Consider the following 17,219-nt stretch of genomic DNA (forward strand, 5'->3'; position numbering starts at 1 on the left):
ATTAGTAAATACTATATTAAGTTGTGAGATATTTCAAGGATTTGGGGAAAACTATTGTGTGAAGTGTGAAACACGTATTTTTTAAATTTGATTTATTGACGTTTACAAAAGTAAGCTACTTACGATCAGCAACTGAAAAGTTGCCCAGTGTTAAACTTCCATTGCTCGACTGGAGAGCTTGTTCATAGCGATTAATTTCCGCCAAGGGGGCACAACAGACGTGCCCTTCCTTCAGACATCTGAACCCCGAATAGATGGCGTTGTTACCAAAGCATGCAAACTTTAGAAACCTGGATAGACAAGGTCCAGGACACAAAGGTGGATGTTCGCTTGAAGAAATAGGACGTTTTTCTGGCTCGTTAAACTGGGTCCCGATGGGGGGGAGAGATCCTTCAAAGAGTGGCGTAGTCAAGTGCCCAGTTAAGCTTTCGAATACAGCTTGGTCTTCTTGATTATGTGTGATGCAACAAATGGTTCCACTAGCACAATCGGTTGTCCTGACCACCAGCTCCGCTGGTTTATTACATACACCACTCAAGAAGGTAGGAATACAGGTTCCAAGACACGGACCAGCAGACGCAGTTGTAGTGCTGGTGGAAGGAAACTGGTTTATACAACAATGTCCACCTGACGGGCAATGGTAGACAGAACTTATGTTGTCACACAGAGAGCTAAAGAGGGGTGCCACACAGGTTCCGTGGCATTGTAATTCTGGCGGTGATGTTATTGTTTCAGATATCATGGATGCAGAAAGCTCCTCGTTATTGTTAGTTGCACAACATGTTTTCCCATGGTTACAATATCCATTGTCTATGACATTTTTACAAAAACGTAAGAATTCGGATTGAATACATATACCTGGACAACGTACATTCATATCCACTGCTGATGGTGAAATGTCTATCCTACTTTCCAAAGAAAGGCTGTCACCAGGGGCTCCATTAGAAGTAGAAACTGTCACTTCATCTGTTAGCAACAGAGCAGAAGTTTTCACGACTGTTCCAATATTAAGTACTTTAGCAAGACAGCAACGAAGGAATTTTTCTTTACAGCCCCTGTTTCGCAACTGACTACACACCAAATGGGCAACGGGGTGAATACAATCACCTGAACAGTATGCGTTACTAGAAACATTTAAGGCGCTGTTTGTTTCATCTGTAAGGAATTACAAAATATATCAGCTGTACACATGTAATACAAATTCCTACCACTAAAAATGTTAATAGAATAAGTTACATTAGTAGTAGTTTTGTATACTGACCTAGAAGGTTCCAACAACAGGGAAACCACATATATAAAGCTTGAGACAAATATAAAAAACAAGCCAACGTAGAGAAAAGAAGAGAGAGGATGTCCCCACAAAAACACTCAGGATTTCGGTGGAGAGACTCAGAGAGAACATGAATGGTAGAAAGATGACATAAAAGAGCTGCGAGATTAAAATTTAAGTATATTCTACCGTATTATCGGAATAAAGGTTAGTTTCGTATAGAAGAACTCAGAGTTCTTATTCATGAAATGTAAAGAACTGCGTAGTAGAAAATACCGACAGACTTTGGTGTAGAAGTTTATCATTAATTACATCATTCAAGAAGACGTCAGAAGCTCGTGCTGTTCTCTCCGTTAGCCAATAGTGTATTTCTGTTCCATAGGTGCATCTTTTTTCCAATTTAGTATGAATATTTATAATGTACAATTGCGTCGGTTCTAATAAACTTTCCTGGAAAACCAAGTCCTATATGGATCGATAGTTAGAGCGTTCGACTCGTAATCTGAGGATCGTAGATTCGAATCCCAGTCACACCAAATATGCTTGCCCTTTCAGCCGCAGGGACGTTATTATGTACAGTCAATCCCGCTATTCCTTGGTAAAAGAGTAGCCTAAGAGTTGGCGGTAGGTAGTGATGACTTTTTGCCTCCCCTCTGTTTTACACTGCTAAATTAATTAGGGACGGCTAGCGCAGATAACCTTGCGTAGTTTTGCGCGAAATTAAAAAAGAAACAAACAAACAATTGTGGAGAACATTGAAATAGACTGCAAGGGAAACGAGATGTGTAGTTTAAAATGAAGTAATGTGCTTATTAGATCAAAACAGTAAGCTTGAATAATTATGGAGAAATTGTATCCAATATTTATCCAAGTTGTATACATTACATATTATTCGTTAGTTGTGTGTTCTGATGTATTGCTCATATCTTTGCAGCTATTGTAATATGCAGTATTTAAGTATACGTATCATTGAATATGCTGCATCTAAGCCTAAGTACAATTAAGCGTGTAAAAATGAAGTATAAACATCTTCGAAAATCAAAAACATAACTGACAAAAAATATTCAATCAAAAATGATGCTGCTGGATATAAAATGTACAAGTTTACGAACGATTGCAAAAATGCAATATCTAAGTACCATTGAATATGCAATACCCGAATAAAAATACACCTGGAAATGCAATACTCATATATGAATATCACTGAATGTGCAATACTCAACAGTAATACCACTGACTATGTTGTAAAGTGTAAATAGAATAGAAAATGCGTGATAGGCCAAATATAATGATTTAACGTAGGTAATGTTATTTTCCCACATTCCTCTTAATTTGTCCATTACGTGATTCAACGATGTTATGATATCTGTAATAGACGATTAAAACAAACGTAAACAAGCGAATTAACTTCACGTTCTATAACTTTTTACCACGGATATCGGTACTGATTAATTTCAATACTTCGCCACCTATCGTCGTTCAAAATTTTCTTAGGTTTTGTGGATTGGCTTCACTAGAACCAAAAACAAACATTTCTCGACGCACTTTTGATCATGGGCGCGTTATAAGTTTCACGGTCAAGTTCCAGTATATTATTCTGATAAGAGTAGCTAAAAATTAGATACTATTTAGGGTTAACTACCTGTCATCTCTCTTGTATATCACTTCATAACTAGAGACGGTTAAGTGAAGATAGCCACTCAGTAGCTTTGAACAAAATTCGCCAAACAAGGGATGTTTGTTTGCAATTCGTTATAACTATATTTCAAGTGTTTTGTTTCTTTCTAATGATAAAGGTGCACAATGACATATGCTGTGGCCAAGGTAGAGCTTAATCAACAGATTTAGCTTTATAATTTCATAGCCTTCCCGTGGGTTGGCATCTCAAATATAATTATAACTGGTAATGTTTAATATTCCTATTCATGATTAATTCGCGCTTATCTAAACTGACTTTTAACCCTTCACCTGCAGTTGACACCATATGATGCATTTTGTGCGCAACATTTTGAGCGAACATCTGCAAAACAATTGACGAATTTTTGCGCATGGGATGGTAAACAGATTTATGCGAGCCGCAAACGAAGGATTAAAAAAATGAAATTTAAAACTGCACTGTATAAAGTTCTGGAACTTGTGCTTGCAGTTGTTTGTTTGTTTTACGAGAGCTATATGCGCTTGTCTTCCCTAATTAGCTCTGTAAGACTAGAGAGAAACCAACTAGTCATCATCACCCACGGCCAGTTTTTCGGCTACTCTTTTACCAACGAATAGTTAGAATAACCGTCACATTATAACGCTTCCATGGCTGAAAGAGCGAGCATATTTGATGTGACGAGGATTCAAATTCGCGACCCTCAGATTATACGAGTCAAGTGCCCTAACCATCTGGTCATGCCAGGCAGGTGGTGAGTTGAATACGCTTTAATTATAAGAGAATAACATGAGGAAGTCTCTTTTTTTTTCGCGAATGTTACACCAAGTTTCGTACCTGTGACTTTACCATTTGTACACGTTACTTAATAGAACCTATTAATTACAGTACTATAAAATATTCAATACAGCAGTTGTGTCTTAGACATATTGCTTGTTATATGAAGATTTCTTTTTAGTTGTCAAAGTGACAGTTACTTTCAGTTATGATTGTTTTTTTTTTTATAATACCAACTTTCCAGTTTTATAAGACGGCAGGAATACCACCATAAGGAATTGTTTGTACAATTTGTTTATTAATTTTGCGCAAAGCTACTCGAGGGCTATCTGCGCTAGCCATCCCTAATTTAGCAGTTTAAGATTAGAGGGAAGGTAGCTAGTCATCACTACCCACCGCCAACTCATGGGCTACTCTCTTACAGACGAATAGTGGGATTGACCGTCACATTATAACGCCCCCACGGCTGAAAAGGCGAGCATGTTTGGTGCGACGGGAATGCGAACCCGCGACCCTCATATTACAATCCGTACGCCTTAGCCCACCTGGCCATGCCGGGCTACCATAAGGAACTCGAGAAATCTCTGATATCAAAGAAATAAAAATAAATTTCTTACATTCTTCTTCAGGACTTGTTTTTGGCTTTTTTCTCTTTACAAGTTTTACCATCAGGGGTTTGTGAGCATGTAATAAGCATAGTTGCTCTAAAGTCAATCTGATAAGAACCTGTCACAAACGCGAACTTAAAAGTCGGCTACTTTGTGATGTTCGCAAAAAAACAAACAAATAACAAACTTGTGTAATCCACATTATATCAATAGTTCGTGTACTTCTATAGAACTCTTCCTCTTGGTACCTCACGAGAAAAAGAAACATGTTTAGAACCCTGGTGGTTAGTTTGGTTTAGGGAGTTGGAGTTTATTTTAAAGCTGTGAAATTATTGTATCAAATCAAGGATCACAGCTCATTGTAAGTAAGCGCGAAATGTTTTTATTATTTTAAGTTAAGAAGTTAAAAATGACAAAGGAAAAAGAAGTGACGTTATTTCCGTTAGAATCACCATCTTCATTAAAAGCGATAGTTAAAGAAAATGAGAAAAGATCGTATGTAATTTTACATATATTAATTTGCCTACGTGATGAATCTGACTTTAACCTTAATATTGACAGGTATTTCGGTTTGAATATCTATGTCCTCTTTGTTTGGAAACAAAGATGACCGGGGGTGCTCCAAAATAACAGTTTGTTTTGTTTTTGAATTTTTCGGGCAAAGCTAAATGAGGACTATCTGCACTAGCCGTCCCTTATCTAGTCCTGTAAGACTAGAGGTAAGGCAGCTAGTGATCACCGTTCACCGCCAACTGGTGGGCTACTTTTTCACTAACAAATTGACTTTACATTATAATGTTCACTCGGCTGAAAGGGCAAGCATGTTTGGTGTGACGAAGATTCGAACCCTTGCCCCTCAAATTGAAAATCTATGCAGTTTTTCTAAATATTGTTAATTAGCTACCTTCATTTCTCCTCGACTCAGTTAGAATGTCGAAGTAACCACGAGAAGCCTTAAATCTGTTTTTTTTTTTTTTTAGTACTTTAAGTACTTTAGTCTGATAAAGCTCCTTTGAAACCTGAAACGTAGTAATGGTTGCCAAAGGGTTCTCGTTTTTGGTTGCGGTCGAGTATTACTGTCAAGAAAGGCTAGTTAAATGTCAGTAATAGGGTTTCAGCTTACACAAATTATATTATATTACATTATATTACATTATATTATATTATATTATATTATATTATATTATATTATATTACATTACACATTAATTTATACATTATATTATATTATATTATTATTATATTATATTATATTATAATATTATATTATATTATATTATATTATATTATATTATATTATATTATATTATATTATATTATATTATATTATATTATATTATAGCGCCCGGAATATTAATTGACCCAGTAGATGCAGTAATAATAAAAAGAAACGTGTAACACACCTGTAGGAGGGAGAATGCTTGATGCCACCAACTCCCTCAACCACAGAAGCAAAACAACAGTTCACGATTGTGCTTTATTAGAAAAACAAATAAACAAAGATTATATTGATGAGAGATTATAACAGGTCTATATGATACATTCGTTTATCCATGAAGCACCGGGATAGACGAGATAAAAACTCAATTTTATCTTGAAGAACTAGCATGTGATATTTAACGTTTTATTTTTTACTTTTGTTTTACTATTGTTTTTACCTTGAACACTATATCAACGTAAGCCGATGCAACGAGTAAAATAAATAGAAATAAATTTTATTTTAACGTATCATTTTATTTTAAGCCCGTCAAACAAATACGATTTATTATTTACAGTTCGCCAATTAGCTGTGTAAAAAATGTTTTGACTATCTTGTTAATTAACCCCCTAATAAGCACAGACGGCCTGATAATTGAGACGCTGCACTAACAATTTGCGGGCTGCAGGTTCGAATCCCATCAGCGAACATGCTCTCCCCTTTCAGCCGTGAGAATGTTATAATGCGACAATCGATCCCGCTATTCGTTGGTAAAAGAGTTGTCCACGAATAGGTTCTGGATGGTGTGTTGACCACGTGTCCTACCTCTTGACCATCATTTCTGAATCAGGGAAGGCAAATACAAGTTACCCTTGAGTAACTCTCTGCAGAACTCAATAAACAAACAATTGCGTTAGCTGTTCCTAATTCGTAACTGATAAATTGGAGGGAAGGTAGATATTCAATGTCACTTTTCGCCAATTCTTTTTCTAATCGATTATTGGGTTTTGGTCATCACTCTTAAAGCACATCCATAGCTTCAAAGTGTGGTGCGCGACTTCTAAAATATTTCATGTTTTGAATTGTGTTTTGTGTTTTTCTTTTAGCAAAGCCACAAAGGCTATCTGCTCAGCCCACCGAGGGGAATCGAACCCCTGATTTTAGCGTTGTAAATCCGGAGACATACCGCTGTACTAGCAGGGGACCACGTTTTGAATATCTTTCAGATAAATTAATACATAAGATATTACACAATAATGTTGGTTTAATTAACACTCATTCACAAAACGTTTCAAAACTGCTAAATTGCACGTGTTTTTTAATGATTTAGCACATAAGTTGTTGTACAATAATCTCGCCATACTTATGTTCAAGGAAAATAGTTAAGATGATTTCTTTTTTGTTTCTTTGTTATTCAGCACAAAGCTACACAAAGGGCTATCTGTGCTCTGCCACCACGGGTATCAAAATCCTGTTTCTAGAAGCATAAGTCCGCCGACATACCACTGGAGGACAGTTAAGGTGAAGTTACATACAAAAGACAAAATCTTGGTTTGTTTATTAAACACAAAACCAAACAATAATCCATCTGCGTTCCGTCCGCATTGTGGAATCGGACAACAGTTTTAGTTTTGTAAGCCCAGAAGCTTATTGTTGTGCAACAGGGAAGCAAAACCAAATTATTAACACAAGAGAACACGTGAAATACATTTAAATATCGCTAACATGCAGTATATTCTTCTTTTTTTTTACTTTACACTTCGATTTTTGATTTAACATTTGCACAGTAGACTCAAAAAATACTTCACAATCGTAACACGAACTCATAATTTACTGAATTAATTTACAGTCAATCTTACCAATTTTCAAAAGGTTCGATGGTTCAAACCCCATTACCGAACTTACTCGCCCTTTCGGCCGTGGAGGTGTCATAATGTCACGATAAATCGCACTATATGTTAGTAAAACAGTAGTAGTCCAAGAATTGGCGGCCTGGCATGGCCTAGCGCGTTAAGGCGTGCGCTTCGTAATCTGAGGGTCGCGAGTTAGCGCCCGAGTCGCGCCAAACATGCTCGCCCTCCCAGCCGTGGGGGCGTTATAATGTGACGGTCAATCCCACTATTCGTTGGTAAAAGAGTAGCCCAAGAGTTGGCGGTGGGTGGTGATGACTAGCTGCCTTCCCTCTGGTCTTACACTGCTAAATTAGGGACGGCTAGCACAGATAGCCCTCGAGTGCCTTTGTGCGAAATTCCAAAAAACAAACAAACAAACCAAGAATTGGCGATTAGTAGTGTTGATTAGCTGCCATCCTTCTAGTCTTACACTGTTAAATTGGGAACGGCTAGCGTAGCTAGGCCTCGTGTAGCTTTGAGCGAAATTCTAAACAAACTAAATAAATTATCAAAATATCACATACATAATTGTTTTAAAAATGCATTCACAAAAAAGTGCTATTAAGTTACTCTCCAGAACCAAATTTATATTAGTTTTAAGCCTAACTGTTTGTTTTAACGCAAAGCTACACGATTCGCTTTGTGCGTTGTGCCAGCCAAAGATATTGAACCTAGAATTCTAAAATAAATCTTATAAAAATATTACATATCGAAAGGTACTTTTTAAGTAGATGTTTAATGGATAGTTTTCCATAATGCAAGCTTTAAAAAATAAGATATGACAGAAAAGAAAAGAAACTTACTTGTTTATTCAGACAAATAGGAAGTATGTTTTTTATAGCATTATTCATAAAAAGTAGCAACACTTCCCAAACTTTGCAATGATGTCTCGAAGTAGATAAGAAAGGCTAACCTGCATGCGTGCTTTATAGCACCTTGAGCCTCAGTATTACGTACGAAAAGCAAGTTTATGGTTTTATCAGATTTGAAAACACAAGCACTTTATATTGTGTGACTTGTTCTTTGAGAGAAAGACGAAAACAAAGACAAGCGTTTGTCCACAAAGTGTACGAACATTGGGTTAAACAAACCTGATATAGCGTTTTACTCGTGGTTCTTATTTCTATTACCTGTACTTGATCACATTGTAATCGGCTACTGGGTATTGTGCACGTATAATACACGTCACTACACCTCCCCAGTATATTTAGAAGCCTTATATTTTGTTACAGTTATCACCTTTAATTTAATATTATTATTTCCTTGAAAATGGTTATTATCATTACTGCATCACTACTACTACTTACACCGATTGTTTAATTAACGACACCTTTAGCTGAGTTAATTTTATGTCCTTTAATCAGAAGTTATCAATAATTTTATTCAGTTCTAGAAAATCGAGAATAAATCTCTCTGTGTGGCGCAGGTTCTAAGAAATAAAAATAACTATTTATTATATTTTACAGTTAAAGATAGGACCTTTCAAGTCTTCATTTATAAGATTATATTATATCTTCATAATTTAGTTAATTTCTATAGTGATGTTATTAAGATTTAGTTAACCTGCAATGCTACAATCAGGTGACGAGCAGAATGAATTAGTATAGCTTTGTACAATAAATGTATCTATGGTGAACTTTGCACAATTGTTGTGATAACACAGATATTATTGGTCAGCCACGGGTGTTCTTAAATTGTAAAACATTGTTTGAAAGCTTATTTGGACTGCATGTGACGTAGTGAATGCACTCCGTACCTTGTAGTGCTTTATAAGAGTGACAGTCAATTCTCACTATTCGACTAGAGTACCCCAAGAATTATAGTAGATTCTGTTGATTAGCTACCTTACATGTAGGCCATACGCTCAAAATTAAAGATGGCTCGCACCAATGAATGGCTCCTTGCGTGAAAATCCGATATCAACGAGTAAGTCTGTTTCGAACAGTTTTTCCTTTTAGATCCACATTTTCGTTATTATTGTTTGTTTCTCACAGTGGCTTGAAAACACCGAAACCCATCGTGCCTGGGCGAGCTTTCAAGCGATTTTTAGCCAACCCACCCCATAGGTATCCCTTTGGTAAGAGCTTCTCCTTACACGCATATACAACCACAGGGCTCCCCAAGTCTACGTGCCAAGCTTTGGAGCTTGCAGAACCAAACGTTATGGGAGGCTTTTGCGAACAAACAAATCCACAAATACACATACCCTTAATTATATGATATCTGAAGAGCCCATAACGTGTTTGCTTTTCTTTGCTGGTGTGCAATTAACATTATTACTGCATACGGCTTTACAGACGATAGCCCAAAAATTTCTCAGAGAACATTAAGAAACGAAAGACAACATTGATTCTAAACCATTCATGAACCACTTGTCTATCCCACATATCCCTTAAAAACCAGCGTCCTCTGCTCGGCTACTAACCAGTCCTTTAGCGGTAGTAGTTATCTTGACGCTATTTTGATGAAGTTAGCGACACCCCAGGAACAAGTGAAAGACATTAAGGCAAACTCCTAAATACTGCTGCCGCGTGCACCGCGTTGGGCGTCATCTTCTGCCGTTCACTCACTTCACACCTTCCCCTACCGCCAGGGTGGATTTTGGTGCTCCACGCACGTCTGTGTCACCAAACCTTCGTAGGTACATGTCTGATTTATAGTTTTAAAAACCCTTCTCATTTACATACTGTTACTTCACTGGAAAGCAAACAGTTGAATAGTAAGCGTAATGAGGCTGGAAATTGCTTGCTGACCCAATGTGCAATATTTTGTACTTGGAGTATTAATGCTACGAAATAAATAAACGTATCTTAACCACTAATGTATTCAGTGCATTACACCAACTTCGCTTTTTTTTTTTTTTAATAACGTACACTGTAAGAAAAAACACGAATTAAACATTAAATCAGTCGGTGATAAATACTGCTAAACACCACTCGTTCAATGTAAAATTCGAAGACTTTTCTAGTAAGTGTAGCTGAAGTAATGTTTTGGATAGAAAACTGCATTATGGGTAAATCTTCTCTCTATGACAGTATCATTTATGGAGACCGGGTGTTGACTATTGATAAACGTGCTGGGAGTGTAATACCAAAAGTTCAATGTTCGGGGCCTGTTAGTTGTCACAGAAAAGAAAGAAAAAAAACGCACTACGTACTTTGGAACCGTAGATGCGCTATAAGAGAGACAGTCAACTTTCACTATTCTGTAAAACAAGTTTAATATTGACTAGCCGCCTTTTTTCTGGTCTATCACTTCAAATATAAGGACAGCCAGGTACAAATAGTACTTGGTGTAGCTTTGAGCGAAAAATATAAAAAACGTAGTATACTTTGTGGACATAACCGCATTTAAATGTCAAATTTTTTAAAGAGTAAGACATTCAACAGTTTTACAACTTCGAGCAGAAAAACAACTAGAATATTCACGGCTCGACAGAATTTGGTAGAGGTAGGTAAATGTTTTAACTCTGAAAAATTACATATAAAACAGTATTTTAGTTCTTAGTGACAGGTCTATGGGATGTATTTAAGGATTTATTAGAATTGGATAAAATAACCAGAGTTATATTGCTTTAACAGATCTTTCTAAAGGTATGTCAACGTTTTCTTAGGTACACATAAAATCTATAACATCGTTCCATTTAAAACTTAAACTACAGTAAAATAAAAAATAATACTTTACTCAAGCGTGTGAGAAAGTTTTCAATTTACGTTTTCCTTACTGAAAACTAAGCACAAAAGACATTTATTACTTTTCAACTAAAACATCAGAGGAGCTAATTTTGTAAAAGCCGATGTCAAAAATGGATACACAGAAAATTCATACAAAGTGTGTGTGTTTTTTCTTATAGCTAAGCCACATTCGGACAATCTGCTATGCCCAACGAGGGAAATCGAACCCTTGATTCTAGCGTTTTAAATCCGAAGGCTTAGCGCTGTCCTACAGCTCGTGCAGAGAATGAAACACTGTAAACATTAAAAACATGCGTTTATTATTTACCATTTGTTTATAGTATAGCTGTCCTTGTTTTAGTTACACGTTATATTGATCCAATTTCAAGTTGATTCCAATTTTAATACTCATTTATAAATGTTATGTACAAAATATATCAAAAATAAAACTATTAATTGCAGAAATTTCCGTTTACAACGTAAAATGCGAAAGTTCTCGCATACCTGGATATTATCATACTTGTAATATCTCCTACTGTTTATACGTGGTAGATTTCTCACTATTATCACGCCTGTTACTACTTAGTCTTCGTATGTGTAATACTGCTTAAGTTTACTACTAAAGTTTACAGTTTTGTTAACTTTTTATTGTAGTTCTTAACAATTAAAAACGTGGCTTTATTACCCAGAGTTACCTACTGTATATAGAAAGTTTGTTTTTTTTTCTTACCTTAGTTTATGTTATTCATTATCGTACTTAAGGGGTTATTTTTATTTCTGGAAAATATGTAATCCTATAAGTGGAATAGTTGAAAACATGTCACAATGACAAAACAGTTTTTTCATTATCTCACGGACATCCAGTACCAAAGTCCAATGATGTAACGTTAAAAATTTCTCAAAGTATTACCTTTGGGAAAAATTCTAAGACACTGTAGAAATGGCATGGTACAATAGAAGACATACCATGTTTGAAAATAAATGGTTCCATGACAACGCCTTTTACTTACATTACCACAAATACTTTAAAATCTGGTTATTTTATAAAAAACCAAAAAGGATAATGCTTGAATTCTCAAAAGGCAGAAAGCCCGTTCCGCCCTAGTTTAACTCTTACTGAGACAAACATAATACATATGTTATCAAAAGTAAATTAGCACAAATATATTATCAGGAGTAGATTAACACAAATATATTATCAGGAGTAGATTAACACAAACATATTATCAGAAGTAGATTAGCACAAATAGATTATCAGGAGTAGATTAACACAAATATATTATCAGGAGTAGATTAGCACAAATACGTTATCAGAAGTAGATTAGCACAAATATGTTATCAGGAGTAGATTAGCACAAACGATATTAATAAAAGTAGGTAAATATTCAAACATTCGTGGAAAACAGAAAAGCTCTAACAACAGTGAAAATTACGTTTTCTACACGTTTCTTAAGTATACGTATTAATTCTTCAGAGTACTAAAGTTAATAGTTATATTGTTTTCTGATAGGTGATAACATTCTTGTGTCAGTCATGCTAGTCTTCTCTGTCCGATGTTCACAATAATGTTTTTTTAAATACATAAATATTAGATAGCAACGATTTAGATGTTACAGACTGTGTGTATCTTAAAACTTTGACATGGTAATTAAATTATAAATATATATATTAAAAAGTTCTATGATAGATGAATAAAATCTGTAATATCAAAAAGTAGCTTGTCACGTGAGCATTCAGTCAACCCTCTAATTACTCTATGTCAGAGTGTTGCTATAGAAACATACCTGTAATCCCGTCTGTTGTGATACTTTCGTTATTTATAGATTGTTTGTCACAGTTGACCAAAATCAGCAACATTAAAAGAAACCACAGTCTCGCACGGACACACATGACGTTACTGGTCAAGCTTGCAACAGCTGAGCAATAGCTTCTGACGCCGTTCTGCTATTATTTATACAACTACCTGTAGATCGCAAAGGCTGCTGGGTGCTCAGGTCACGTGACCACTTGACTGACCACCAGCGATCCACTAGAAGTGGTCAACCTGTGCTCTCGACGATGAAAACACCCTTAAAACCACAGTTGAAGTCTGTGGTTCAACGACCGTGGGATCTCTCGTAGCCAGAAATCCACGCAGGTATTGCACTTCGAACGTTCGCGGTGCTTGGAGGAGTCTGGCTGATACCAAGTTGAGAAACTCGGTTTATCGGCTACGTCATTCGACCCGAGGCGGCAATTTCTTTGTCTCCAAACTGATGTTTAAATACCCTCTATCTATACACATATTGACTTCGCGAAGGACACAGTTGCCTTACAATCATTTTAATACTTTTTCTTTCCAAGCCTTACAAATAATGTCATCCCGAAGTCCATTATATTCACACAAACGTTCATCAATACGAATTACATCGAGAAGTTAATAATTGAGAAAGTTTTATCATTACTTACTTCAAAGACAGTCCGCGAGTGTTGATAAATACCTATTGATACAATCTCTCTCAAAGAATTTCACAAATTGTGTCTCTCATTACATTTCTTTTTAATAACCCCAAAAAATCAATTCAACATTTAATGTTTTGCTAGTCTCTAATAATCTACAGATATGCATCCCGATGCTCTATATGATTTGGAAAACGAAAGAAATGAGATAATGTTCTATAATGCTACGCCTAACTATTAATGTGATGATTCATTATACACAGTGTAGTGACTCATTAAGCCTTTCATGATATTCAATTACTTATTTGCTGACCATTTATATAAACTACAGGTTATTGACCGCATTATTATATAATGAATTAGTAACATAAGTATTTGTTATCATAACCCTTGTTTGTACATGCATATAAATGTATTGAATATAAAGCAAAACTTTAGTGTCGGGAATTTGCTGAATGACAAATCACAATCAATTGCTTAAAAATAAAACGTTGTATCTAAGGATTTCTTGTTATTACGTTTCTTTCAGTAATACGGCTTGAGTTTCAAACCGTTTGCTTCAATATCTTGAAATGTATAACCTGAATTTTTGTTAAATAATTTTTGTGGCCCATATTTAATTGTTTTTTTCTGTTAAAAATTACAAAGGAAACTAATTTCTAAGAAAACAATAGTTATATTGACTGAAAGGATTTTCCATCTTATTTGATATATTATTAATACTGGGTAATATCGATTAGTATCAGACTTGTCACATCTTTCTAGTATCTTCATTAACAAAATATGTTTGTTAAGATTATTTCTTCTTAACGGAAAACCAAAGTAATACATCAGGTTAAACTAATAAGTTTCATAGTCACTTTTTTTTTTTTTACACACCATATACGCGATCACTGATTGTTCGTGGATCATTCCTGAAGTGAGTTACATAAGATGGTGGACAGGTGGCGCAAGTATTTTCTCAAACTCCTCCAATACTTTACTGATTACCTAACTCAATTGCACAAACATCGAAGAATAACGCTTATCTTTATTCTTAAAGTAAGAAATAGGACAAGGAGTGCGTTGTTTGGATTAGGATGTGAACCACGCCCAATCACGTCAATTTTAGGTCTTAAAATTGCGTAAACTAGCTTTTATGCAAAGTGGCAATCACTTATGAAGTACCTTAAACCAATGGCCCGGCATGGCCAAGCGTGTTAAGACGTGCGACTCGTAATCTGAGGGTCGCGAGTTCGCATCTCCTTCGCGCCAAACATGCTCTCCCTTTCAGCTGTGGGGGCGTAATAAAGTTACGATCAATCCCACTATTCGTTGGTAAAAGAGTAGCCCAAGAGTTGGCGGTGGGTGGTGATGACTAGCTGCTTTCCCTCTAGTCTTACATTGCTAAATTAGGGACGGCTAGCACAGACAGCCCTCGAGTAGCTTTGTGCGAAATTAAAACAAAACAAAACAAACAAAACCTTAAACCATATAACGTTGTTTATTTATTGTTAACCTTAATAAGTGATTTAAAGGGCTTTTCATAATTTTGATAATGCTCTGCTAATAAACGTAGCTGGTCAAATAAAGGATGAAATGACGTAACGATCTTATTAAAATAGTTTCTGAAAACGACACTCTCCTTATGAGTACCACAGCATTTAATTAAAGAGTGATGTTTCATGGAGCATTTCAACAGTTGAGCATCTAAAATTCCCTAATTCTAATTGGTTTTTTTACTTGTTAGAAATACTGTGTTTACATGTTTGATATAATTGAAGACTGATTGTCCAAAAAAAGTTCGTCTTTTCTATTATGTACAGAAATGTAAAGCACATAACTACAAGCAATATCATAAACGAAAAGCATTTTTTACTTGTTATTTGTATTTAATAATATGAAATCACTTTGATTGTTGTTGTTTTGAATTGAGCACAAAGCTACACAATGGGCTATTTGTGCTCTGGCCACCACGGGTATCGAAACCCGGTTTGTAGCGTTGTAAGTCTGCAGACATACCGCTGAGCCACTGGGGAGCAATCACTTTGATGTCATAGACAGCTTTTTAACTGAAATGTGTTACTTGTGGCTTTTTTGTTTGTTTGTTTGTTTTGGAATTTCGCACAAAGCTACTCGAGGGCTGTCTGTGCTAGCCGTCCCTAATTTAGCAGTATAAGACTAGAGGGAAGGCAGCTAGTCATCACTAACCACCGCCAACTCTTGGGCTACTCTTTTTACCAACGAAATAGTGGGATTGACCGTCACATTATAACGACCTCACGGCTGGGAGGGCGAGCATGTTTGGCGCGACCGGGATGCGAACCCGCAACCCTCAGATTACGAGTCGCACGCCTTAACACGCTTGGCCATGCTGGGCCCGTTACTTGTGGCATCCGTGTTTATTGCTTCTTAGCTCGGCATCGCCAGGTGGTTAGGGTAATCGACTCGTAATCCGAGAGTCGCGGGTTCGAATCATCATCACATCAAACATGTCCGTCTTTTCAGTCTGGGAGCGTTATTATGCGACGGTCAATCCCACTATTTAATGGTAATGGAGTAGCTCAAGAGTTGGCGGTGGGTGTTGATGACTAGCTGCCTTTCCTTTAGTCTTACGCTGCAAAATAAGGGACGGTTAGAGCAGATAGCCCTCGTGTAGCTTTACGCAAAATTCAAAAACAAACAACAACAAAAACCAGCAAAAGAAAATCTCATTTTTTCATTTGTAAATGCAGCAGGAGTTTAAATATTCTAAAACTAAGAACAAGTAAATTTCAGTCCAAATTAACCAAGAGAAAAAAATCGGTCTCTTTAAATGTCTGAAAGTTTGTATTCTATAAAAACCTCCACCGAATCATGGAAATTAAAAATGATAATAAAGACAAATTTTTTTAATTCTGGATTTTCGCGCAGTGACAGGTGGAAAAGAGAGTAGAACGCAGAATATTGTATTCGATAATGTTCAAACATAAATATATAACTTCTTTAAATTTTAAGAATGGATGACAAATAAATTGAAATATTTATATTGTTTTTTAAGTGAAATATTGATTGTTTAGTGAGAGCCTTGTCATCTCACTCCTGCACATGGTTAAACCTTCTTAAATTGGCTTGTTGTTATCAAGCACAAAGCTAAACAAAAGAATATCTATGCTCTTCTCACTACGGGTATCGAAACTAGGTTTCTAGCGGTATGTGCCGCCGGGGGGCCATCTTCTCAAAAACCTAAAAATATTTAGAAAGTTTAGACATTTGTTTGTTCATTTTGAATTTCGCGCAAAGTTACTCAAGGGCTATCTGCCTTAGCCGTCTCTAATTTGGGCAGTGTAAGATTAGAATGAAGGCAATTAGTCATCACCACCCGTCACCACCTCTTGAGCTACTCCTTTACCAACGAATAATAGGATTGACTGTAACATTATAACGCTCACACGGCTGAAAGGGCGGGGATGTTTGGTGTGAAGGGGATTCGAACCCGCAACCCAGAGATTACGAGTCGAGTGCCTCAAGCGCCTGGTCATGCCGGGCCGTTTAGACGTTCCGTGAAATAATCTGTTTTCGGAACAAAGAAGTATCTTCAGAATCACGTCAATTTTAGTGAGATAAAATCATTTTGAAATTAAAATTATTTTATAAATAAAAGACGGATGTGATAGACAAAATTAGTTAGTATAAAAATCCAGTAAATTAGAAATTTTTTTGCATTGACAACAGGGGATTCAAGTAGT

At 36.1% G+C, this 17,219-nt stretch overlaps 1 protein-coding gene across 1 annotated transcript in view; it reads right to left on the bottom strand.

Annotated features, from left to right (window-relative positions):
• Positions 1-12,984, bottom strand: part of LOC143255172 (uncharacterized) — a 28,469-nt gene extending 15,485 nt beyond the window's left edge. Inside the window, exons 1-2 of the mRNA XM_076510422.1 lie at positions 12,858-12,984; positions 124-1,155 (exon numbers count right to left, since the gene is read on the bottom strand). Coding sequence (XP_076366537.1) covers positions 124-1,155; positions 12,858-12,963 — 1,138 coding nt within the window. The 5' untranslated portion in view covers positions 12,964-12,984. The remainder of the gene's footprint in view (positions 1-123; positions 1,156-12,857) is intronic.
• Positions 12,985-17,219: the final 4,235 nt, after the last annotated feature.

The sequence above is a fragment of the Tachypleus tridentatus genome, chromosome 7, assembly GCF_004210375.1.
Source record: "Tachypleus tridentatus isolate NWPU-2018 chromosome 7, ASM421037v1, whole genome shotgun sequence".
Classification (NCBI taxonomy): domain Eukaryota; kingdom Metazoa; phylum Arthropoda; class Merostomata; order Xiphosura; family Limulidae; genus Tachypleus; species Tachypleus tridentatus.